At 38.1% G+C, this 26,238-nt stretch overlaps 1 protein-coding gene across 1 annotated transcript in view; it reads left to right on the top strand.

Moving 5' to 3' along the window:
* sema3e (sema domain, immunoglobulin domain (Ig), short basic domain, secreted, (semaphorin) 3E) overlaps nt 1-24,525 on the top strand; it is a 41,011-nt gene extending 16,486 nt beyond the window's left edge. Inside the window, exons 2-17 of the mRNA XM_026927063.3 lie at nt 697-857; nt 2,015-2,074; nt 2,178-2,297; nt 7,814-7,907; nt 9,005-9,121; nt 13,423-13,565; nt 13,752-13,866; nt 17,337-17,406; nt 17,559-17,703; nt 18,632-18,854; nt 18,969-19,060; nt 19,154-19,195; nt 19,651-19,820; nt 21,088-21,155; nt 21,463-21,590; nt 23,009-24,525. Of these exons, the coding sequence (XP_026782864.3) occupies nt 697-857; nt 2,015-2,074; nt 2,178-2,297; nt 7,814-7,907; nt 9,005-9,121; nt 13,423-13,565; nt 13,752-13,866; nt 17,337-17,406; nt 17,559-17,703; nt 18,632-18,854; nt 18,969-19,060; nt 19,154-19,195; nt 19,651-19,820; nt 21,088-21,155; nt 21,463-21,590; nt 23,009-23,461 (2,201 nt within the window). The 3' untranslated portion in view covers nt 23,462-24,525. The remainder of the gene's footprint in view (nt 1-696; nt 858-2,014; nt 2,075-2,177; nt 2,298-7,813; nt 7,908-9,004; nt 9,122-13,422; nt 13,566-13,751; nt 13,867-17,336; nt 17,407-17,558; nt 17,704-18,631; nt 18,855-18,968; nt 19,061-19,153; nt 19,196-19,650; nt 19,821-21,087; nt 21,156-21,462; nt 21,591-23,008) is intronic.
* The last annotated feature ends 1,713 nt before the right edge of the window (nt 24,526-26,238 follow it).

Raw genomic sequence — 26,238 nt, 5'->3', positions numbered from 1 at the left:
ACTGGTGAGCTTCTGAAATAACCAGCTCAGCAGGGAGCACCGTTTGGCTATGCCTCTTTGTTGTTTGTGTGTGTGTGTGTGTGTGTGTGTGTTGCCCAAAAAGGTATTTTTTCAGGCTAAATCAGCTACAGATTTCATAGGAACAGAGTGTATGACCAAAGGGCCAACACACACAAGAAGTCAGAGATTCATATCTAGATTGGTTTAAATAACAGTCTGGCAGGGACCCAAGTGCACATGTGCACGCATGCACACACACACACACACCCACACACACACACACACACACACACACACACACAGAGGAAATTATGACCAAAATGCCATAAATTGTTGACACCATATACCTTGTTTATCAGTTCTCTCGATCTCTCTCACACAGGGATGCTCCTTTGAGAAGCATTTTATTTAACTGTGTGTTTAATTATGGCATGACTAATCCTTCTGCTTCTTCAGATGTATGGTCTCTCACACTGCGCTTGCCGGAGGAGATACTATGTGCTCTGGAGTAGAGAGAATACTCCTGACTCTCACAACACTGTTATGTCTCTCTCGTGCTCCAGCATTTGCTTCTTCCATTACCATTATCTGTTCATTCCTCTGTGATGTCACATACAATGTTCATTCTCTGTGTCTGTGTGTGTATGTATGTGTATGTGTGTGTGTGTGTGTGTCTGTGTGTGTGTGCGTGCGCAGAGCTGTGGGAATTGAACAGGACGTGGGTGTTCCAAGCGGCTGAAGGGAGTCTGCAGCACTACAGTATGCTGCTGGATGAGACTCAGGAGAGGCTGATAATTGGAGGGAAAGACACACTGTACTCTCTTAACCTGGACAGAGTCAGTGAGCCTCACAGAGAGGTAGGTGTGTGTGTGTGTGTGTGTGTATGCACTCACTGATGAAAATTTCAGACGTTTATACATTTGGTACATATTCATGCACTATTAAAGCAGTGGTTCTTAAAGTGGTTCTGTGAAACATAGCCAGGGGCCCCATGATTATTTTAATCAAACAAATACAGTGAGCCTTTTCCAACAGTGGCTATATGAAGGGTTCAAATATGCAGAAAATGCTGGAAAACCAAAGAATGTGCAGGACCTGGACAATTTTTCTGAAGAACAGTGGGCAGTTTAACTACTCGGGACAAACAAGGGGCTCATGAACAACTATCACAAAACGTTAAAACAGTCATTGATCATCCGGGTAACAACACACAGTATTAAGAATTAAGCGTATGTAAACTTTTGAACTGGTTCATTTGTGTAAATTAACTTATTATTGTGTCTTGTGGACTATATGTACACAACTGTTATGTGAAATAGCTTATTCAGGGCAGTATTAAATAAAAGACAATATGTTTTATGATTCTCTTATTATTATTTTTTTATTATTATTAACATTTTGCAGATTTTGTAAGGTGTATGTAAACTTATGACCCCGACTGTAACAAATATTTATTATAAATTTTATAACAATATTACATTTATAACCCCCCACCCAGATGCTCTTTATAATACATATACTAGGGAATGTTGTTTTTGTTTTCTTTTTTGGCAACACATTGTGTTATTTTAATGATGCAGTAGTTAATGGGCCTCAAACTTTATTCATGAAGTAACAGGGAGACAGGGTGGCTGTGTATACAGAAAGAAAGACTCTCAAAGGGTGCTTTCAGCTCAGATATAAACATATAAAGGCTAATTAGGAAGTTTTCCTCTAAAAGGTAGACATAGTTTCCATGTTTTGAAGCGTGGTTGTTTAGTTTTGGTCAGAAGAACACAGACAGTGCTACTGTGTGGACCTGCCCTTAACCTCAGGGCCTTGAAAACTATCCAGCTACGTTTCTGTTTCTGTGTTTAATTTTATTTAATTCAATAAAGAACTGACATTTAGACATGATGCTGTGTAGAAGTACATTTCACAATGAGCAGTCCTGTTCACGATGCGATCACTTGTTAGAAATTATCCGTGTTCTTCAGTGACCTCGGTTCTCTGTCTCTGTCTGTCTCTGTCTTAGATTCACTGGGCTAGCTCTGAGGAGCAGGTGCAGGACTGTCTCATGCAGGGCAGAGAGAAGGTATATTGTTTGCTAATGTGTAAAAAAAAACAAAACAAAACAAAGTTTTCTCTTGCTTTAAGGTGAGATGTAGTAAAGCATATTTCCCTGCCGTTTGCCCCAGCCGGAGTGTGCTAACTACATCAAGCTGATCCAGCCGTATAACAGCACTCACCTGCTAGCATGCGGGACTGGAGCCTTCAGCCCGATGTGTGCCTACATCAGAGTCAGCCATGGAGCAGAGGTACTGCAGCTTCTCTAAAAAGCAACCCTATCATCATTTCTACATCCAACATGTTCTTGAAATTACTGAATAAAATGAAATTACAACTCACGTATAAATACTTCACATACTTTCTTCATTTCCAGTATGAACAGAGGTGGAGGGCACAGGGTACTGTACTTAGGTCTGGTTTTTAAGCATTCGTACTTTCTTTCACATAAATCAGTTGAATTTTACTCACTACACTTCTAAAAGAAAAATCTCTACTGTCTACTCACTACATTTCCAAACACTACATTACTACATCTCTCTATAATTATATATTTATAAAGTCATAAGGTGACGTTTCTTCAAGGAGTTGATCTAACCTCTTAACAAATCTAATCTTTAACAGATGTGAAAGTGAGAATGAGACCTTATACCCTTTGTATTTATCACAGTAGTTTGTACTGTGACAGCTAGCTATTAGCATTTAACTAGTTTTAAGAGATATTTTCATGCTAGCTAACACTTGAGAGACTAGCAATAAAGCTGTTGTTAGTTAGCCTTAGCTAATCTTTTCCCAATTTCCTTCATTTCTTAGTGAAAGACGCACTAATTTACCATCAGTAACTAAAATATGTGTGCTTTATGAATCATTCTCCCACTTTAACTTTTGTACTTTAAGTAAATTTAATAGTTTATACTTACTGATGTGATGAGGTTGGAGAAGTGCATACTTGAGTAAAGAATTCAGGTACTTTTCCTCCTTTGAGGATGACAGCAAGATCATGGATCTTTGAAATAATTTTACTGAAAAGCTGCAAAGAGCAGTTAATTTATCTGGTCAAAGAAACATGGAGAAAACATGTTTTAATGGCTGTGGTAACATGATTAAAAACAATGGTTTAAGGCCGAAGTTTTGTCCACAAGAGAAAGCAGAATGTTTTCAGAATAGTTATACTGTATGCGTGCCTGAGGCAGATGGGTGTAGTCAGAAGCAGCACGATGGTCAGTGAAATGCTTTAGTCCTCTCTGGTGATCATTAACGAACACGTGTCTTGGAACAGCTATGTTTTCCTCTGCTGCAGAATTTGTCATAGTGACTCATGAGACCTGCAGTATTCCTTACACCAGAAAAAAACATGCTGGAAACTTCTCATTCAACCACAATGTCAATCTCATGTGTGAAGTCATTGGTTAAACTGACCATACAGAATTTGATTTTGTCTACAAGCATAAGTAATTACAGAAAATTGATCAGATGTAACCCTGAGGCTGTGGCTGATCCAATTCATGCTTGATGTGATGGTGTTGACAATCATGGCTCTACTGTAGACCACTTAAAGAGTCTGTTTAGGCCTCAGTGATGGGACGTTTTATCATTCTCACTCTGTTCAAATCCATGACTAAACATTCAGGCGACCAAAAACAAACAGTCTCATCCTCTCTGGAGAGCGCCAGCCAAATTACAGAGTGGCTAATCACAGGGAATGGAGGTTTATTTGAAGCAAAAAGCAATGTTTGGAAGAAACATAAAAGGCTAAGGGGTAAAAAGCTTTTTTCCATATGTTGGAGACCTCTGGCTGGCCTGAACCACTTTTACACAATCATTGTATTGTGTTGTGTCTCTCCTCCCACTGTCTTTAAACCTTAGTGTGTCGTGTGTAGGGATGCAATGCTCATATGTTTACGATTATAAGAAACACAGTTTGAATTGGTGCTGTAGTTTGGCCCCAAAGTCTGGGCTTAGTTCTAATAATGATTTAATTCATCATTTATTGTATCAAAAAATAATATTTTCCACAATAAAATAATATACAAATTTTTGAAGTTTGAAAAATAATATTTAAATTTAGATTTTTTCCCCCTATTTTTAAATATCCTCATATGAAATTACATAAAATCTAGACTTTCTTGCCAATTTAAAAGTGATGCAACACACTTTCACACCATTTTTATTTCAAACATCACGTAATGTGGATGCTGTGTGAGGAGTAAATCAAATAGACCAAACATTACTACCATCAGTTAGTGACCAATAGCCTGCTGAAATGGGCAATATGTGTGACTTTAATGATTTAGTTAGTCTGAACTGAATAAATATATGAATGAATGAATGAATGAAAGAATACAAATAAAATATTTACAAATAAATAAATAAATAAATAAATAAATAAACATGTGGATGAGATAGATAATGACAATAATAATGACATACATCATGTTATTATGTGTTAACATCATTATTCTTTCAGTAATTAACAAATACTCTCATAAGAACTATAATGTATTCTTTTTTGAGAGAAAAAACTTTATACTTGTCTTTTCCTGTGTTTTTAATGCTCAAGGTGAGGTTCTCATGCTCATTTCCTTAGGGACAAGTTGCAAGTTTGCCTTTGGCTTGTGGTAAGGGGCAGGAGATCAGAGCAAGGGTAATTAGAGGAGGCAGGTTTGAGCAGGGCACCTGATAACCCCAGTGCTCAGCTGCAGGCAAAGAGTTAAACCACTCAGGCTTATTGGAAAGCTCAGAGGCAATGAGCTACAAGAGTTACTGCTAGAGCATAATATTCTCCATCCTCACAATGCAGAAAACAGATGGATATAAACACAGACACACAAAATATAACTGTTGATACGCTAAAGCAGGCTGACACTCATACACAGTCACTGTGAGGTGAGGGTGAGCATGGTGATGGCATGCAGATGTGGATGTGATGACAAGTGAGACTGATCCAAGAGTGGACACAGAACAGAGCCGGATTGAGAAGAAAACTCACAATGGATGGAATCTACACACACATACACACACACATGCCCTGCTAAGTCTAGTTGTGTCTCAAACCTCAAAATACACAGTAACATTGCGACCCTCTGCTCACTTTTACACCAGTGTGACACATCACACACTTCTACACGCGTACAAACAGGCCAGTTCACATCCACATTTCACATCAGCTTCCCACATTTTCCCATGTTTATTTCTTTATCGATTATGGAATACATTATTCAGAATAAACGTATTATAAACTGATATGAATATCTATATGAATAGGAGACACAATATTTTATTTATTTATTTTCCAGAACCACTGATTAAGACTAGGGGTGTACATCAGGACTGGGATCTTGGTTTTTAACCCAGTGGTTTTCCAGGGTTTCTGGGGACATAGTGGCAGGAAAAGAGAGAGATAAAAAAGGCCACCCCCACATGAATACCCCTAAACTGTGCTAAATTGAAAATCATCATTATTTTGCTCAATATTTTGAAAATATTCAGCCAGTTACTTATACTGTAAAATATCCTTCTTTTATATTTACAGTCACATAGCCTATGTTCCATAAAATGTATAAATCTATGAATTAAAAAAGACAGCTCCTTAATCACTTTGAGGAGAATTGTAAATATATTGGAGAAAATATTCACTGTAATATAAAATGCATGAATGAAATACAAATATCATATCCTTATCTTATTGCTTTACCTTCACAGAGCATTTCTGACTCACTCAAGTAGGCCTATGTATTTACTGCGGGGGGAAAATACAATATGAAATAAATAACTTGCTCTCTCTCACACACACACACACACAACCTAACTACAGACCATATGCCCTGCAAATGTGAACCATGTGTTTGAGAGAGAGAGAGAGAGAGAGAGAGAGGGAGAGAGAGAGAGAGAGAGGGGGAGACTCACTCCAGGTTCACTTATTTCATGTTCCAGAAGAACACTGGTAGTTGTGATGTTTATAAAGCATATTACTGTCATTTTCCATGACACTGCTTCTCTGTCTACAGCCAGTTACCTAGTCAATGGTCAATGGCCCACATTCATGTCAGTTAACATATGAATGAATGACCACCACAGTTTATCTATTTAGGTGGATTTTAGGTGGATATTTAGTATTTATTACCTGGATGCAGTGAGACAGTGGAAAAAAAATGCAACCCTGACCTACTAGCCTAATTGCATATTTGATTCATAAAGGTCTAATATTTTCTTATTTTTGTGTTATAACCTCATATAGCCTAATTGTAAACACTATAAGACTGAAAGGAAATAAGTAATCATTAAAAAAAATTAAATATTCCCACTCTATTATTTTTATTTTTCACTTTCAATTTTCAAATATTGTATTTTCAAAAAGGGGGGAGGATAAATGTATTATACATCTAATCACACCTTTATTATTCATTTCTTTTAAAGCTCTATTTTTGTAAGGAAAAATATTTAGGACATCCACTAGTGTGTATAGGAGGGTCTGTAGAGGTGTGTAAATGCATGTGTGTGTTTGTATAGTGCCCTTGTTCTCTTCCAATATTCTCATTTCACTGTCCACTTATTCACCTGGATGTAATATTTCCCCTGAGATTACTATAAAATGGAGAGTCTAAGTGTGAAATGGAGGTGTGTGTGTGTGTGTGTGTGTGTGTGTGTGATGGATAGGTTGTGTAATACATCCTGATAGTGACAGTGTGAATAGATTAGGATGTGTGATAGGCTGCATTATATGCTGACAGACTGATTGATGCCTCACTCTCTGTGATCTTCTGCCTGTCCTGCTCCAGATCTGTGCTCATAGGAATGGCTCGAAAGCATTTTCTACAAACCACATCAGGCCAAATCCAATCAGATACGACACATTGAACACAGACACACTGGCTTTGGAGTCCTGTTCTGTGGGTTTTGGATTTTGTTAGAGGGTTGCAGTGCTTCATTCAGAGAAGTGAGATTTCAAAAGGATTGTTACTGAATAAAGAAAGACTGAAAAAAGAATCAAATAAAATGAAATACATAGTTGCACCCACATAAAACAGCATTGACCACACTGTACAGTTATTTAAAATCAGTTATTTAAGCTAGCCAGCTAGCTAAACACAGCTGTGCTACTGGTGCTAAATTAGTAGTTAATTTAGCCAATGATAGCTCCCCAGTAGTGATTTGACTTCAGTAGTTTGCCACGTTTGCTAGCAAACTATGTAATTTATGTTGGGTTAAGTAATATATCATGTAATTAAAACCGGGTTTTGTCACATTGCTACCAAGCTAGCTCACGATAGGCTAAATATTATATCATGTAATTAAAAGAAAGCACAAGAAAGCTAGCTAATATTAGGTTATTGTGTAAAATAGTAGCTGAGGTTGCTAGCAAGCTAATCATCATTAGGTAATTGAGTAGCTGAGTAGCTGAGGTTGCTAGCCAGCCAGTTTACATTAGGCTAGTTATTGTAAACTAGCAGGTTATTAGCAAGTTAGCTAACATTATACTATGTGGTGAAATCAGTAGCGAGGTTTGCTAGCATGTGTTAGCTCTCATGCTCCCAGACTTGCTATTGTGAAATAGAATAAGACAGTGGCCATTAGCAATGACTAAGTTGGCCTAATTGCCTAAAAACATCAGCTTAACATGTTTTTTTCCCCCCAGAAGGACTGACTTGAATTTCCAGCTCCATGTTTCATCCCTTTCTCTGGATACCATTGCTTTCTTTACAGAACTGGTGTTTCCAAATCTTATCAATTCCTTTAAAAAGTGCTGTGTATGTGTGTGTTTTAACAGGAAGGAGTGTTTCAGCTGGAGTCGGAGCACATTGAGAGTGGCAGAGGGAGATCCCCGTTTCATCCCAACAGCCCAACAACGTCCACGGTGTCCAGTAAGCTCTCAATAACACTGTTAAACAACTTTTCCCTCTGCTTCCTCTCTTATAAGCACCCCTCCTCCATATCTATCTATCTCTTCTCAAAGAGGGTGCGCTCCACAATGAGAGCTGTGTGTTTCGAGCCTCGGGCAGTCAGTATGGAGGCTATCCAGCTATTCAGGCTTTCTACCTCCCGTGAATTCTCACATAAACACTTCAAGTCAAATCCATCAGCTCTCTCAGTCAGAGTCCACAGATTAAGACACGGATTAGAATGGGCGAAACTGGGAAATATAAGAGGTGAATAATGAGTCATTTCCTGCTGACGGAATGGTCACAAAGCTCTTTACAGGTTTGCTAATTCTCTCTTTACCCCTTTAGATAAATATCATTCCTAATACTGCTGATTCAGATGCTAAACTGATGGTTCTGTTGGCATGGTTATATCTGAGTTCTGTACTGTGAGGGTTTTTTGTTATTCTTTAGCTGCCATCTTGTGGCTTATTAAAGAATAACAACTGAAGTGTGAGATTTAAAGATGCAATAGTCAATATTTTTCATTTCTCACTAGTACAAATAATATGTGAAAATTATGTAGAAATAATAATAAAAAAAATAGTTTAAGCCACTGTCTCAGAACAAGTGTATTACAAAGCTGGAAATAAAACAGTTTGGAAACGTGCCTTCCAGTCCAGAATGCATGTTTGTATTTGGATTGACTTCTTCCCAGGCATTTTATAGACACACCCCAACACCCCTTCACATGCTTAATTGTAATGTTGATTACAATTGCATGTTGATAGAGTTGTAACTTGGTTTTCAAGCAGCTGAATGCCTGAGTGTGCTTGAAAGTGATGTCATGACAGTCCTTGCTAATGGTAACTATAGTTAAACCACTATAAGTTTTGGGGGTGTGTATATGAGTGGGAATGGGGCAGGCTCAATGAGTAAAAAATAATTCAAATATTTTTCAACTCCACCCATTTCAACTTCTTATCTTTAATAAAATTAAGTTGCATATCACTTACTAGAAAGAATCTTCAAAATATTAAATAAATAAATGGATGTGTCCAGTAACTTTGACATATCCTTCCTTCTTTTTGGATCAACAGGAGATCAGCTCTTTGTAGGGCTATACACTGATTACTGGGAGAACGATGCGGCACTGTATCGCCTTGGCAGTCACAGCTACACCAGGACGGAAGTAGGAGACAGACAGCAGCTAAATGGTGAGAGAACCTACACTATTAATTCACCATTACTGCCTTACACATTATCCCAGTAATTCACACAAGCACTCACTCATTCACTCACTCACATGCCCCTTTAATTCAGTTCCATTTAATATTTTATGAAGGCTTTTGACACAGATATTGTCTTTACAGAAATCTAGAAAGAAAGCCAAAATAAGGTTGCATCAGTCCCATTTCCTTCTATCATATGATACCAATACCACAGATCTGGATACTATAGGTCTAGTACTGCTATTCTTTCTGTAAAGGAGCAAGATTCTGTTATTGCAAAACATCTGAGTCGTAATAAAAACATGCTTTATCATAACTTTTTATATTCATATGTATGATTTGTATTATTCTCTCACTGGACTGAATTGGAAAATGCACCAGTCCTGTGTTTCAGTCCAATGTCTGCCTTGATACCAACATTCAGTTGGAAATTGGTGGAACCCTAATCCAAAGGGGAAGAAAAACTCCCTGAGGTGGCACAATCATTCATTCTTTCTTTTTCAGTAAGTGCTTTGTCCTGCACAGGGTCAAGGTGGATCCAGAGCCTATCCCAGGAACACTGGGCACGAGGCAAGAAAATACCCTGAATCCAACACAGAACACCATGCACACATGCCTTTACACACTCATTCACACGTGGAGCAATTTAGCATAGCCAATCCACCTACCAGCATGTGTTTAGAAGGTGAGAGGAAACCAAGGAACCTGGAAGAAACCCACACGGACACAAAGAGAACATGGAGAGAAACTCAACACAGACATTAACCCAATCGATCGAACCATGGACCCTGGGGCTGTGAAGCACCTAATTGTCCTTAAAATCTTAAATAAATCTGTGCTTTCATCAAAAGGGGGTCCTTGGGAATTCTTTTACCCTGAAAGGGTCCTTGGCTGCAAAAAGTGTGAGAACCCCTGCTCTAAGGCATCGTGATTTCAGAAGGAAGTTGAATTGAACATGCAAATGGTTTCAAGATGAAGCAGCAGAAGCACACACTGACACACTTACAAATCGTATGTTGGACAATATCAAGGCTTTCATGAGTTGAATCTTATGTGGTGGAAGAGGAAAAATGCTCTTGGTGTGTTCGGTCCAGGCTCTAATCTATCCCACCTGTTCCACCATCTGAATATTGTAGTTAGGTGATTATAGCTGGAAGTACTCAGCAAGAGGCTAAAACATAGTAAGCTTTTTCAAATGACATGGATTCCAACCCTGATCGAGGAATAACCTCTACCAGGTAGATCTGGTAATTTGATGATTATATGGATCTCATGTGTTAGTGCAGAAAAAAAAAAATCAGATTAGGAGTGCTCCAGGACCAGGATTGGGAAGCACTGCATTATGCATTGAGCAAAAACAGCTCTCTGTCTCACACACATGTTTGCATAGAGCTGTAAAGAAAAGAAGAGTAAACACCACATGGAATTACTTTTAATCATCAATCAACATCAGTGAACTGGTCTGATGGTTGCGTTTGGAGTATGTAGTAGTGTCACGCTGTGATCTTGTTTAATGGCTGCCTAATATCCATAAATCCTGCCTCAAAGGCTCTGAGCTTCAGTGAAGCACACTGGAAAAAATGTAACATAGCTATCTTCCCTGCCTTTATATTATATTATATTATATTTATATAAGTAGTTTTATACTATTACTTTGCTGTGCATGTATGTGTATGTTTTAGTGTATTTCTGATGCATACCACAGAGGGGCATTGTGTGTCTGAGAATAAAGGAGTATAGTCTTCACCTGTAGGGGGGCTCCTGTAGTCTGAGCCCCCCCGATGTGTGCCATTAATCATACAGAGAAGCAGAAAGGCATGTGTGACAGACGCCATCTATCTCTGCCCACTCTGTCTCAGACAGACCCATCAGACCTGCTGAAAAATGGTCAAAAAAAGAGTCAAAGCCAGTCTCAGTGAACCGTACGCCTCTGTCATACAACAATCCAGATCTCATAGCACCAGGGAAACCTCTACAGTGTGTTTATGTGTGTGTGTGTGTGTGTGTGTGTGTGTGCACATGTGCGATGTAAGGAAAAATCCACAAACTATACACAAACTTCATGTGTATAATCACATCACGCACATGTGAAATTTACACATGGGTTTTAGACACTTATGCTGCACACATTTTTCACATGCATGCATAGGGCATGTTTTTAATTTTCACATGTAATTTTTACACACACATTTTTTTTTTACAGATTTTCACATCATTTTTTTGACATGATTAATTTCTTATCATGGGTTTATTTTTTAAATTTTATTTTTACATGTGACGTTTACACAATTGTTCATTTATTTTCACATTCATTTTCAAATATATTTATTTTTCACATTTTTTTCCATGTGATTAATTTATTTTCAAGTGTGATTAAAAAAAATATGATTCACATGTTAATTTCAAGGGTTTTCTTTTACATTATCACATGACAGACATGCTGACATGATTAAATGTGAAAAACATATAATCACCTGTGAAATGTATGTGATTTTTCAATAAAGGGAATTCAGCTAAACTGGGATGAAGGTGTGTAAATATTTATTAAGAAGCTATCTGGGAGCAAGGTGTATTCAGTCTGAACTAAAATAATACAACCTATGTAATGGTTGTATTATGAATATTGCTGTGCCTAATATTCACTGTACCTTTTAGTACAGCTTTTCAAGCCTGATCCTTCTAATATTTGCTGTGGCAAAAGATAAACAGACAACTGTTAGTCATTGCTATGGTCTATGTCTGTCAACAAAAAATGCACCCATGTTAAATACACTATATTACCAAAAGTATTCGGTCACCCATCCAAATGATCAGAATCAGGTGTCCTAATCACTTGGCCTGGCCACAGGTGTATAAAATCAAGCACTTAGGCATGCAGACTGTTTTTACAAACATTTGTGAAAGAATGGGCCGCTCTCAGGAGCTCAGTGAATTCCAGCGTGGAACTGTCATAGGATGCCACCTGTGCAACAAATCCAGTCGTGAAATTTCCTCGCTCCTAAATATTCCACAGTCAACTGTCAGCTTTATCATAACAAAATGGAAGAGTTTGGGAACAACAGCAACTCAGCCACGAAGTGGTAGGCCACGTAAACTGACGGAGAGGGGTCAGCGGATGCTGAAGCGCATAGTGCAAAGAGGTCATCGACTTTCTTCACAGTCAATTGCTACAGAGCTCCAAACTTCATGTGACCTTCAGATTAGCCCAAGTACAGTACGCAGAGAGCTTCATGGAATGGGTTTCCATGGCCGAGCAGCTGCATCCAAGCCACACATCACCAAGTGCAATGCAAAGCGTCGGATGCAGTGGTGTAAAGCACGCCGCCACTGGACTCTAGAGCAGTGGAGACGCGTTCTCTGGAGTGATGAATCACGCTTTTCCACCTGGCAATCTGATGGACGAGTCTGGGTTTGGAGGTTGCCAGGAGAACGGTACATTTCGGACTGCATTGTGCCGAGTGTGAAATTTGGTGGAGGAGGAATTATGGTGTGAGGTCGTTTTTCAGGAGTTGGGCTTGGCCCCTTAGTTCCAGTGAAAGAAACTTTGATTGCTTCAGGATACCAAAACATTTTGGACAATTCCATGCTCCCAACCTTGTGGGAACAGTTTGGAGTGGGCCCCTTCCTCTTCCAACATGACTGTGCACCAGTGCACAAAGCAAGGTCCATAAAGACATGGATGACAGAGTCTGGTGTGGATGAACATGACTGGCCTGCACAGAGTCCTGACCTGAACCCGATAGAACACCTTTGGGATGAATTAGAGCGGAGACTGAGAGCCAGGCCTTCTCGACCAACATCAGTGTGTGACCTCACCAATGCGCTTTTGGAAGAATGGTCAAAAATTCCTATAAACACACTCCTCAACCTTGTGGACAGCCTTCCCAGAAGAGTTGAAGCTGTAATAGCTGCAAAAGGTGTACCGACATCATATTGAACCCTATGGGTTAGGAATGGGATGGCACTTAAGTTCATATGTGAGTCAAGGCAGGTGACCGAATACTTTTGGTAATATAGTGTATATACAGTATGTATGTACTGTTTTTATCATTGTTTCAGTACAAAACGTATGATTGTTCTAAAGGTCTTGTTTGAAAGCCATTGGTCAGATGTTTACACTACAGCTATAACAACTTCCTGTTGCTGTAACGCTGTAGTTTCCTCTTGAGGATTGAGAAAGTCTCTCTGGTCTGTCTGTCTGTAACTGTTGCCCATTGGCAGAGAGTGGACACAGCTTTTTTTTATCATTAGCTCCACTGACGCATTTCCTATGTCCTTCTTCTCAGAGCCCAAGTTTGTTGGTTCTGTGGTGATCCCTGATAACGATGACCCTGCTGATGACAAAGTTTACTTCTTCTTCACTGAGAAAGTGTCCACCACAGAGGCAGGAAATAAAGCTGTCTACAGCAGGGTGGCCCGTGTATGTGCTGTAAGTGTCGAGAATGTTAGGATTAAAGGCATTTCTTAATTTTTTTTCAGATGGTAACATCCACCTTAAGTAGTTAAAAGGGGTAATGTTTTAGAAGATTGCACCATTTATACGTCAGGAGCAACAATGCTAAGTAACAACTTATAACAATAATTTTACAGTTCCTCTGTTCCTCTTGCCTTTCAGAATGATCAGGGTGGTCAGAGGATGTTGGTGAATAAGTGGAGCTCTTTCCTCAAGGCTCGTTTGATATGCTCAGTGGCAGGACCCAATGGCATCGACACCCACTTTGATGAGCTGGGTAAGAAACATTATCAGTAAAACCTTAACTCTCATCAGTGGTACAAATTTCTACAAAATGCTTATTACAAAATGTGTGTAGAGTTAGCCCTAGCTTGTCAGTGTGGGCCTTCATCCTAATATCACTAAACTACTACAGAAGAGTGCAGCAGTTAAAATAAAGAAGGCAAAGTAGTTTAACTTATAAGATATTAATTATAAGATGAGGGCCATATTCAGAGTCAGCATCTTAATTCCAAAGGTAATGTCAATATTTACATGGGAAAGTTCCTCCTATTAAGAGTCAGGCTACGCACCTGTCGATTTTCTGGATGCACCATTCAGATTTTGCAAATTACCTGTGTGTAGTTTATGCTTCAAAGGTTGCCAGATTTTTCTTGATTAGCAGCGTCCCAAATGCTGTTTTTCATTAGTGTCTAGACCACCACTTTTAAACACAAGCACTTGTCTGTAAACCTGAAAAAAAAATCAGGGACTAGTCATATTTGTAATTGCCACATTAATTACTGCGAAATTGGTTTAATATAACAATATGGCGGCCACCCTCATTATTTTGCATTTTAATTTTTTACATTGCACACCAACGGTTTTTTTACATGTTTTTTAAATGCACCACATTTAAGGAAGCCACAAGATACTATATAAATAAATAATGCTGGGCAGTACTGTACTGTATTGTTATGTGTTGCACCATGGTCCTGATACAAGTTATCTAGATGAATGACAAACTTTTGCATTCAACTCTATCTGTAGAAGAAACTGATAGCTTGCTTTGCTGCTTGGTTCAGTGCCATTTTGTATAGATTAGTTTTCATCCATCTTTCCAGACTGATGATTGAGACATGGTTTTTAATCTTTTATCTCTGCTAGGTTGCACTACAGCCAATAGGAGTGTCTTATTCAGAAGCTTGAAAATAGCATGCACATTTTATTGGCTCTGGATGATCTATATCACAGTGCATTATAGTTTGATTTATTCTGGTTTATTCCATGATGACACAATCTATACATGACCTACATACACATTTTCTCTAATGATGGTCTGAAAGAGTTAGACTGATTTTACACAATATTCCACACAGTCCATGTCTAGAGTCACAGCCTTTAAAATGACATTTTGTGAGTTTCATCATAAGCTTATTCCCCTAAAGCAATGTGTAAGTCACTAATATTAGCTGGCATTTAGAAGAAATCACATTTTGTGTCGGAGGTCGAGTCTATATGGAAAACTGCACTATAACCAGAGGGAATGTTTTGGCTTTGTAATTGCTTTGATAAAATGGCAGTAATCAGTATGCATCGAGAGAACCAGAGAAAAGGAGTTGCTGTTATGGAATGGTGAAGACTTCTTCAGTGTGCAGAAGCTGATATAGAAGAGCATACTCCTCACACACACTCGCACATCTGCTCTGAGAGTGCGTGGGATTTCTCTCAGTAGCCTGTGTTTTAAACTTTCTTGGGCTGTGCATTTTTAAGTTATATTGGGTAGGCTAGCACAAGGGGATGGGGTTTTCTCAGTGTTGTATCCTCCAAGGTTCACACTCTGGAGCTAACAACTGTATATTACCTCAGGAGCTAAGTTGTTCTGTAAAATTTTAGGATTCTGAGAATAGTTTGTAGATTTGGGGGTTATTTCTGTATTTTTACTACAGGCGGCTTGAGTGAAAGTTATCCTCAAAGTTTTAAACATTTACTGTTTGTCTCTCAGGACTGAAATGCTCCTGCTTTTCGTTTGTTAGACGATGATGAGTAAAACAAGTTTCTGCTTCCTCTCTCTCTCTCTCTCTCTCTCTCTCTCTCTCTCTCTCTCTCTCTCTCTCTCTCTGACACTATGTTCTTATTAGCAGGTGATGACGATGTTGTCTCTTGGACATGCATTGAACCTGTGTATAGCTTATAAAGCTCACTAGTTAAAAAATAATTTAAATAATGTCCTAATCAGTGTGAAAATTAATTGTTTGATTTATATGTTATGCACTAGACTATATGCTACCTTCTTTCCAGATTAGCAAAGCAAGCTAACTTAACTGTAACACCTACGTATTAGAGGCACCAATGATCTCTGCTACTTCCTTCCATGCTAGTTCTTTCCACGCGTTTAGTGAGAGGTTGTGTATGACAGGATAACCATGAAACCATGGTCACTAGTAAATTGGAACTAATTTAGTTTGGAAATAAAGTTGCGAGTTTGAAAACACCAGACCACACACACAATAGGATTGGTTTGAGCCAGTTGTTTGGATTTGTTGCATTGATGCATCAGACTTTACCTGCATAGAATTGAGAAACTTTCAGCTGATATGTCACACTGACACGTTGTTCCTCCTTGTGCCATGTGCACATAGAGAATGAATGGAGCGTGCCACTTTGATGCTTGCCAGAGTGAATGTAGGATGACACCCAGTTGACTAACTCACACTAACATTGCACTGTATCAGGGCCAGTCAAATACAGACCTCACCAAATATAACACTACATCACCCAATGGAGCACACACAAACACAAAGCAAAATGCAGCGCTACCTGACCCTAAAACAGCAGTACACTGCAGTATCCTGTAGCTGAATACCTAAGCACAGTGACTGAAAGAAAAAAACAAAGCAACGTTAGCAGTACGGACTCAGTGAACACATCCTGGCAATAAAGACCAGCTGGACAGACACTCAGAGTGTGTTAGCAGTGCAATGGTCTCTGTTCAAACAGATCTGCACTTTCTGACTGAGTGAAACTAAAAAGAAATTTCAGATTACACAACCACAGTTCATACACACATATGTACAGACGCACACATACAATGCTTTTATATGGATTTACAGGAAAATCAATACAATTTAAATCCAAATATTTATAGAAGAATTTCGCACAATGACATGTCCAAGGCATGTACACATTTTTTAGGGATTTCACCTTTACCACTAATTCTCGGACAATGTAAATAAGAACTAGCTAACGTCTGCTAGGCAATTCATAAATGGCTACATGAAACAATGCCGTCTCCAAATACAGCGGTTACCCATAACAACAGAAATAACAGAATTTTCCTGTGTTGCAAGGATTTTAATAAGTGGATCAGATGTAAGGAAGAAAACACAACGGTGTGTGTCGTTATAGGCAATTTTTAGTCTGTTTATTATTAGTCTGAGATTATGTGGCGTCTAGCATACAAGTCCCTATGAGTTGTTACCATAGAAACAATAACGTATTAGAGCGAGTGCATAAATATAAATCTGTGATTGGAATTACAGTCAGTACTACTGTCAGAATTGCTGTTATAGAAAATTAATCAACTTCTGACAATTAGATTTGAGAATTCAACAGTGCTGTGGTATAATAATGTCATATCATGCCACTCTCTCTCTCTCTCACACACAGTCTCACACACACACACACACACACACACACACTGGTTTATCCTGTCGCTTTAATACTTGTTCCTTATTCATATTTATATTTGTATATGTTTATGAATAGAGGACATCTTTGTGCTGAAGAGGAAGAATGAGAAGAATCCTGAGATCTTTGGTCTATTCAGCACTACCAGGTAAGTATAGTATAAAACTTGTCGTCATTTTTGAGTATAGGTTCCATATTCTGTATATATTTTGATAATTTGAAGATTCCACTAGCACACATGCTCTATAATTTCATGCATCATGTTTCACATCTTGAAAAATGTCCTTTCTGCTTCTACAGTGCGGTGTTTAAAGGTTATGCAGTGTGTGAGTATAACATGGAGGAGATCCGAGCTGCCTTTAATGGTCCGTTTGCACATCGAGAGCAAACTGACCACCACTGGGGTGTGTATGAAGGGAAGGTCCCATACCCTCGCCCTGGATCTGTGAGTCACAACACCTAATAATTCATACACTGCATTCCTTTTCATAACGGTTTGCCGCAGAAAGTTGTCAGAGCTTTACATTACATCTTGTCCCCAGTGAGGCGCAGGATGATGAGTTTATTTTCTAGGTTCCAGATAAACCAAGTTTGGGAGTTTATTACATAATTTCAAAGGCTCTTAATGCCAAAACAGATAAAAGAGCAAAACATAGAAGGGGTGAAATGGGAGATTTCAGAGCACATGTAATTAGGGCTTGTGATTGTGCATGAAATATCCGACCTTTTAGATGACAGTATTAGGACTTTTATCATGGTTTTGTTCTGAAAGGTTAGGCACATAAAACGCTTCTCTGAACAAATAGCTCCAGGGATAGCACCATAACAACATACCACGGCATCCATAATTATTGGCACCTATAAAAATGAGCAAAAATTTATAGTTTTATATTTTCTGCCTGAACAATAGAAGAGACTATTTCTTTTTTGCAAATAGAAGTAAACAGCTAAATTCTTGTAAGAGCTTATTGTTTATGTATATATATATATATATATATATATATATATACATATATAAAATAGCTTATTTGGTGAAAAATGAGAAATACATACAAGGAAGATCCTAAATATCCACTGTAGCACCCCAAAGTTCATTATTTTCCAACAACAGCACATCTTGAAGTGATTTATACCACTTATACCACAGCAATTAGCCAACAGTTAGATTTTTATTAATTAAAGAGTGACACATTCTACTTTTTATTTGTTTATGCTTTTGGAATATCCGTGAAATAAGTTTCTGAGGGGATCAATGCTGCTTGCTTGAAATCAGCATGCATTATTCTGGTCATGTTCTCATTTCAGCAGGACAGTTTCTTCCCTACAGTTTATCAGCAAACTCTTTCTCTCTCTTTATTTTCTCCCTCTTTCAGTGTGCCAGTAAGATTAATGGAGGTCAGTTCTCCAGTTCTAAGGGGTATCCAGATGAGGTTCTGCGTTTCATCCGTTCCCATCCCCTCATGTTCCAGCCAGTGCAGCCGGTCCACAGGAGGCCCATCCTGCTGGACACAGATGGTGGACGCAGGCTCACCGAGATCGCTGTAGACCGAGTGGAGGCTGAGGATGGACATTATAATGTCCTGTTCATTGGGACAGGTACTGTGACATGTCTGCATATTAAACTAGATTATGATGGATTTCCATCTAACAGATGTCTACTACAGCAGTAATATTACATCCAGCAATTAAGCAACGTTTATTCTTCCACAGATGATTCAGTCGTGTTAAAATTGATCACCATTTTCAACAAAGAGGCCAACACAATTGAAGAAGTGCTTCTGGAGGAGCTACAAGTGTTCAAGGTAAATGGACAGTAGTGAAAATGAGGTGATACATTTGGTTTTTAATAAGAACTTCAGTTTATGGTGACATATTAATCCTTTTTTTTATCATAGGTTCCAGTGCCCATTACAGAAATCATCATCTCAAATAAAAGGGTAAGACACTTTCAATTTATTTTCCTGAATTATTTTTCTGTATCATTTTCAGGTATAGTGAAATGTGAATAAAATGCCGTCCTTGATGCTGCCACCAGATGGCGATAGGGAGTAAACAGTTACATTCTTAAACATGGTACTTACAAGTATAAGCAGGTAAATGAAAGTGATACAACAGTAATAACAACAATAACAAAAACATCAATAATAACAATTATAATAACAACAATACTAATAATAATAACTGGAATATTAGGCTAATTGTTTATTTTATTCTATTTTTATTTCAATTCATTCATTATTATTATTATTATTATTATTATTATTATTATTATTATTATTATTATTATTATTGCTGTTATTTATTTCTTTATTTATATACCCTGCTGTGCTCTTTTATTCTCTTCACTATCATATCCAGTGGAGTTAATTGCAGTTTGTTGTCACTGTCGCAGCAACATCTGTACGTGGGCTCAGAGTTGGGAGTGACGCAGGTTCAAGTGCACCAGTGTGGCCTGTATGGCTCAGCCTGCGCCGACTGCTGCCTAGCCAGAGACCCATACTGTGCCTGGGATGGACACACCTGCTCCAGATACATACCTGCTGGCATTTACACACACAAGAGGTATACACACATATACACACACATACAAATCCTGAGCAGGATAGGACGTAATTCTGGAAACAATTATCAGGAAGGCTCAAGTCTGAACAGAAGTCAGTACATTAGTGGGAAAGAGGATGACCTATGTCACACTCTCAGATTTTGAGGTGATTTAAAAAAAATGAACACGGTCAAAACAACAGGAGGAAATACCTAAATAATTACCAGTACAGGATGGTGATAATGTTTTGAATGACATATATACACACACACACACACAGGCACACACGCACACACACACACACACACAAACGCACACACACACCACATTCAGATCGCACATGTCTGTGTACAGACACAGAGATGTTGCTGTTTCTGTATGCTACATGGCATTTATGCCAAGAGGTAGAAACACACACACACAGATGGACTAACACATTCTGATCACACACTCACGTGTACAGGCACGGAAATCTTCCTTCTCCGGATGCTACACTGCTGCGGCACACAGAGAAATGCACACAGGGTTTTAATTATGGCCATTACAGGGGCTAAGACAGAGACGTGCTCCTGGAGAGAGAGTGTGAAGTCTCACCTCACCTCCTGCTGTCTCATGTCTCCTACTCATCACCTACTGCCTCGCTATTTCACAACGTGCGTGTGTGTGTGTGTGTGTGTGTGTGTGTGTGTGTGTTCATTTCCGCCAATTTCTAGCCTTCCATCTGAGATATTGATGTGTCAGTTTATAGAATCTGTGCCACTTAAAGAGGATTTTTAAGATCAAGATAAACTTGTGTGTGTGTGTGTGTGTGTGTGTGTATGTGTGTGTGTGCTCATCAGAGCAGAGTAAAGGGTTAGCGTGGGTGTTTCCCTAATCCAGTGTTGTCAGTTTTTCACAGCCATCAGGTTGAACCCATTAGCACTTTACGCTAACACCTCCCACACATGCTAATGCTCATCACACGCTCATTCTGCATGTACAAATGGACACGGAAATCACAAATAATCAGTGCTGAGTAGCCGTCAAAGCAGTCACAGGCTGGATGCTGAAGGAAAAGATTAGCTGCCCTCAGTGGATTTCTTTCTGAGATGAAACATCAGCAGGGGAGTGACAGTCTATCTCTGTCGCTCTCTCTCTCTCTCTTTGCCTTCTTCATTTTTTTCCTCTGCATTCTTCTTCTTCTTTTCTGTGGTTCTTTCATCCTGCATTTGATAAACGAGTGTCAAACAGAACACTTGGATTGTGGCTGAGAGAGTTCAATGCTTCTCCTCGCTTTTCTCTCTCCAGGCGATTCAGAAGGCAGGATGTCCGTCATGGCAATGCGGTGCAGCAGTGTAATGGTCTCCAGCTGAATGGTGCGTGAAAAGATTGTTTGATCTTTAAAACAACTGAGGCCAAATAATGCCTTTGGACTCCATTAACACCAAAGAACATAAAGACTGATAATGTTTATGAGCATGAAGTTCTGTCAGTAAGATATTTCCTTACTCTCTTTAGTCATTATACACACTTACCTTTACAAAGCACTACATATGTTCTTCAGGGTTAGAGTTAGGGTTAACACTAACTCTAAAGACTATCTCAGGGTCTTAAGGAATATATCTTTTTTTTTTCTCTCTCTCAGTCAATATCGATTAAATTAAATGTCGGTGTGTGTTTCAGAGGCTCAGAGCATATCAGAGAAATTAGTGTATGGAGTGGAAAAGAACAGCACTCTGTTAGAGTGTAGAGCTCGATCCCTACAGGCTGTACTCACATGGTACATGGTGAAAGGAGTAGACTTGGAAGAGGTATACGCATACACACACACACACACACACACACACACACATTTCTGTACAACAAAATTCAAATCATATTATTTCACCCTTTGAGTTAATAAGTAAATATGGTGGAAAAGAATATTACTCAAATAATAATAATAATAATAATAAAAAAAATAATAATAATGATATATAATATATATATAATGATATATATATATATATATATATATATATATATATATATATATATATATATATATATATATAATGCACTTTATTTTTTTTATCTCCAAAATCAATCTACATGCAACAGTCCTAAACTGTGTAAGTTGTGTACATCCCAAGAATATTGCTATTCAAAAAATATAATTTCTTTATCAACATTATATATTTTAGAACAGAATATAAACATCTCTTTTTTAATCGTTAGGCTTTCTTTTTTCTTTTTCTTTTCTTTTTTTAATTTAGGTATAATGAATTGGTGCTCCTATTCTTGGAAAATCCACTCACACATTTAACATAAAATTCTTTGAAAAATGTAATATTAAAAAAGGCAAAATTCATAAGATGTAATTTAAAGTAATAAAAAATCTAAAAAAAGGATGTTTTTAAATATATTTTATGCATGAAAGGAATTTATACATATTGTTATCATATATTTTGTGCTTACAAATCTCTGAATAAAACAGTAGGGTGGTGTGAACTGTTACCACCCGAAAGTTGATTATTTTTCTACAACAGCATGTCCAAATACATTTTATTCCTCTTATAGCACAGCAATTTGTCAATGATTATTTTTTTTTATTAATTAAGGAATGATATGTTGTACATTGACATTTTAACCATTTATGGTTACATCTAATATTGTGGAATGTGTGTGATGTGTGAATGTGTGTATTGTGGAATCACTTATATTATAATAGCTATTAACAGTCGTTCCCTCACCAGCCTCTCTTTTTTTCTCTCTTGAAGTTAATAAAAAAAGCAACTTGTCATGATAAAGATAAAAACGCAAAGTAGTCCTGGTAGATCAGGCTTAGATTATATTCCATGTCTACCATACAAGTCCGTATGAATGAATGGTTACTATAGAAGAGGTAATACATTAGAATGAGTGCACTAATAAAAACCTGATTTGAGTTACAGGTGGCACTACAGTCAGAGCTTCCTTTTTAGAAAATTACTCAACACCTTCTGACCAATCAGATTCATAGATTGTATATAGATTTACTGTATATTACTTGTCAGGAAGGGCTTACACCAGTGTCATGTGTCATGTAGCTCTATGTACATTAAATTAAAGGTTATCATAAAGGGTTTTCTATGATATCTTTAATGTATTTTTATTTAGCATACAGCAATAAAGCCAGTGAAATATAAATCAAACATATCCAAAATTCACATTCCATAACAATAACTCATATTCTTCTCCTCTCACTCAGATAAAAGGCGATGATCACATTATTCAGACGCCTCATGGCTTGTTGTTTCTGATAACAAAGAAGTCTGACAGTGGTGTGTACCTGTGCCAGTCTGTGGAGCACGGCTTTGTCCAGACCATAGCCAGGGTGACTCTGGAGGTGTTGGAAGAGGACACACTGGAGAGTCTGTTCCACAGAAGGGACTATGACGAGAGCGAGCCCCATCTCCGTTCTCCCCCCTGCCCCTTTCCAAGCCGCCCATCTGCCCCTTCCTCCAGAAAGCTCTGGTATAAAGACTTCATGCAGCTGATTGGTTACAGTAACTTCCAGCGGGTGGAGCAGTATTGTGAGAGGGTGTGGTGCGCATCCGAAAAGAAGAGGAAGAAGCTCAAAGGCACGCCGTCCAAGTGGCAGTATTCCCATGGGGGTGAGCGGCGTGGGAAAGCTCGGGCACCCAGACACACATGGGACTAGTGAAGAGCCCGATATACCCTGAACTGAACAGACAGACCACGGGGTTGCGTTCACACATCCAGATAATATTCAGACTTATTTTTGCCCATTATTGTGTAAGATTAAATTGAAAATTAAGCCAAATTATGTTTGAGTTTTAGTAGTGTGACCTAGGGATGCTTCTCCAGACGCAATTGGATCCTTTTGTGCTATTCATTGTCAAGGAATTTTCCCACCTAAAAAAAAAAAAAAAAAAAAACCTTAATGTGTGTGTCTGGAGATCTGGTCCTTGGTGTTTGGTTTGGAATGTACTAAATGATAGAAGGTGTAGAATTAATGTATATATGTAACTGTGCTTGGTGGTAAAGCTCATTTTGAACATTACAGTCATAAGCTGATAGTGAATTTACAGATACAGGAACTTGTTTAGGTGAGTCTCCTAAAATGAAACACAGTGACCCCACTGTTTCCTGTCACACACTGACAAACATGGGCTTGCAGTGCTTCCATTTACAATGGCGTGTGCTCTCATGTGAGAAGCAACAGAATAACTTTTCCTTGGTTGACAGCCAAAAATTTGGATTCAACAACGATTTCTTCCTCCTGAATAGGATGACTCATTACTCTGAAAATAGTTAACACTGTTCATTCTCAGATTCTCTGCGCACAAAGACAGGCAACGTTTTCTGCACATACTTTACGTATTTATCACTTGTATTTTATATTAAATTATTGTAGTTGGTGTTTGGTAGTGGTTTAGATGTCCCCATTAGTTTGAACTGGAGATATGTTACTGCTTGTGTTTAGTGCTTATAGGTTTTTAGATCACTGATGTGTAATTACCATTTTTAAAGGCCCATTTACACAACATTAAGAACACAGTGTTCATGAACAACATGAATGACCCATTGAACTCAAAGACTGTTTCCAGCATCATGAATCATGTTAGGATTCTATACTTATGTAAATGTAATGTATTGTATAAAATGGAGTGAATACCAACATAGAAGTCCTTCTTATTTTCATGTAGGCTACTCAAATAAATGCCATAAACCATTGCGACATGCAACTTGTTATACAAAATACGTTGGTGTACTGTGCTTATTAGTTACTCACAGTTTTTGGACAAAACATTGGCAGCCTATGTTAAGGTAACACTACTCTAAAGGGGCCTTATTCGGAGCTGGTGATTTGAGTTAGGTCAATGTTTACACAGGGACAGTTGCTCATATTCAGAGTTGATTTACACTCCAATCGGATTTACACCTTTGAGTTTGCCAGAGTTTGACAGGTGTCCAAGAGTGTGTGTCTATACCACCAAGCAGGAAATTGGGGTGCTGATGCACTCCCGTAGCACCCCCGACATTTAGGATTACAACTGCTAAAAAAAATAATATCAATAATACATAGATAGTGCACATCATATGTATGCTGCTCGAAAGTCCAGCACCCCTAATCTAAAGCACCTTTTTTTTGTCCCTCTATATGACTGCCTTTAAACACAAGCACTTCCTTTAAGCCTGAAAGAAATGGGGGATAGAAAATGTGGACTGGAGAAGCAGCTTTTTTCTTTGCCTGTCAAATGTAATCTGATGTAACCTAAAAGCAAAAGACAATTTAAAAAAACTGAAAAACAAAAAGAAGAATATGATAATATATGGATGTGAAGATAGCAACCATTGACATAGACATCCTATAGGAGCCTAGTCTATTGCCAATATACAGGATTGCTGCATGGAGTCGTAGTTATCATATGTTTATCATTATGTCAGGGACAGAGAAGTGAGACGGACGCAGGTGCAGTAAGGCGTTTTACTAAAAGAGCAGGCAGACAAATCCGAACGTGAATTGAAGTTGTAAACAGTGAAGAGGCAGAGGTCAGGCGATCAGCGAACAACAATGTCAGGGGCTATCCAAAGTACACAAAACAGGAGACAGAATGAGATCAAGAACGGGGATATATCAACACAGAACAAGTATACAGTACAGCCTGTGCACACAGCACTCAGTGCGGGAGGAAAATCCCTGAAACAATACTATAATTATCACATGAATCACTCCAAATTTGCTTTAATTTTAACAATATGGCATCCACCCTCCTGATTCAGCAACTTATAAAAATAGCACTTGATCCAGCATATCCTGTTGTTTTATTTTTTTTTATGCAACAGTTAATTGTGCGTGCAACTTAATGAACTCACAAGATACTAAATTCATGAAATCATAACATATTGGATGTAGGCTTTTTACTACGCTTCTTATTTTTATTTGTTGAATTAATAAAATAATCGCAATGTTGGTTAAATTAATGCAATCTCATATAAAGAAAACATGTCCATGGTTTCAAGGATAAGCTGATCAAGTACTCATCTGCTACACTTACAGCTCACTTTAAATTAACTGATAATTTTATTCAAAAAAAAAAAATCAACAACAACAACAAAACAGCCTTCATGATAAGCAATGTGTCATATTTAAGTAGTAAATTTTGGCCTTGAATGGGATTCCATAGTTATTTTTTTCTCTCTCTCTCTCTTTAAGTGTATGTATAGTCGAGAGCATACATTTCAATGTCTCTTTCAATGTCAGTTAATACTGCACCTGTCTTGAGCAAACACTACACCTCTCTGTGCAATTTTGGTATTAACTCTTCACTATGCATTTCATAACTCAACTCTTAGTATGACTTAAAGTGAAAAGTTAAAACTCTTTATTGGTTACATAGTTTGCAATTTGTATTTGCAAACATAAGACTATTCTGTGCACTGACATATTTAACTGGAGTTCTTAAATTACTT

Source organism: Pangasianodon hypophthalmus, chromosome 6 (genome assembly GCF_027358585.1).
Source record: "Pangasianodon hypophthalmus isolate fPanHyp1 chromosome 6, fPanHyp1.pri, whole genome shotgun sequence".
Taxonomy (NCBI): Eukaryota; Metazoa; Chordata; class Actinopteri; order Siluriformes; family Pangasiidae; genus Pangasianodon; species Pangasianodon hypophthalmus.
This window is presented reverse-complemented; position numbering and strand designations above follow the sequence as displayed.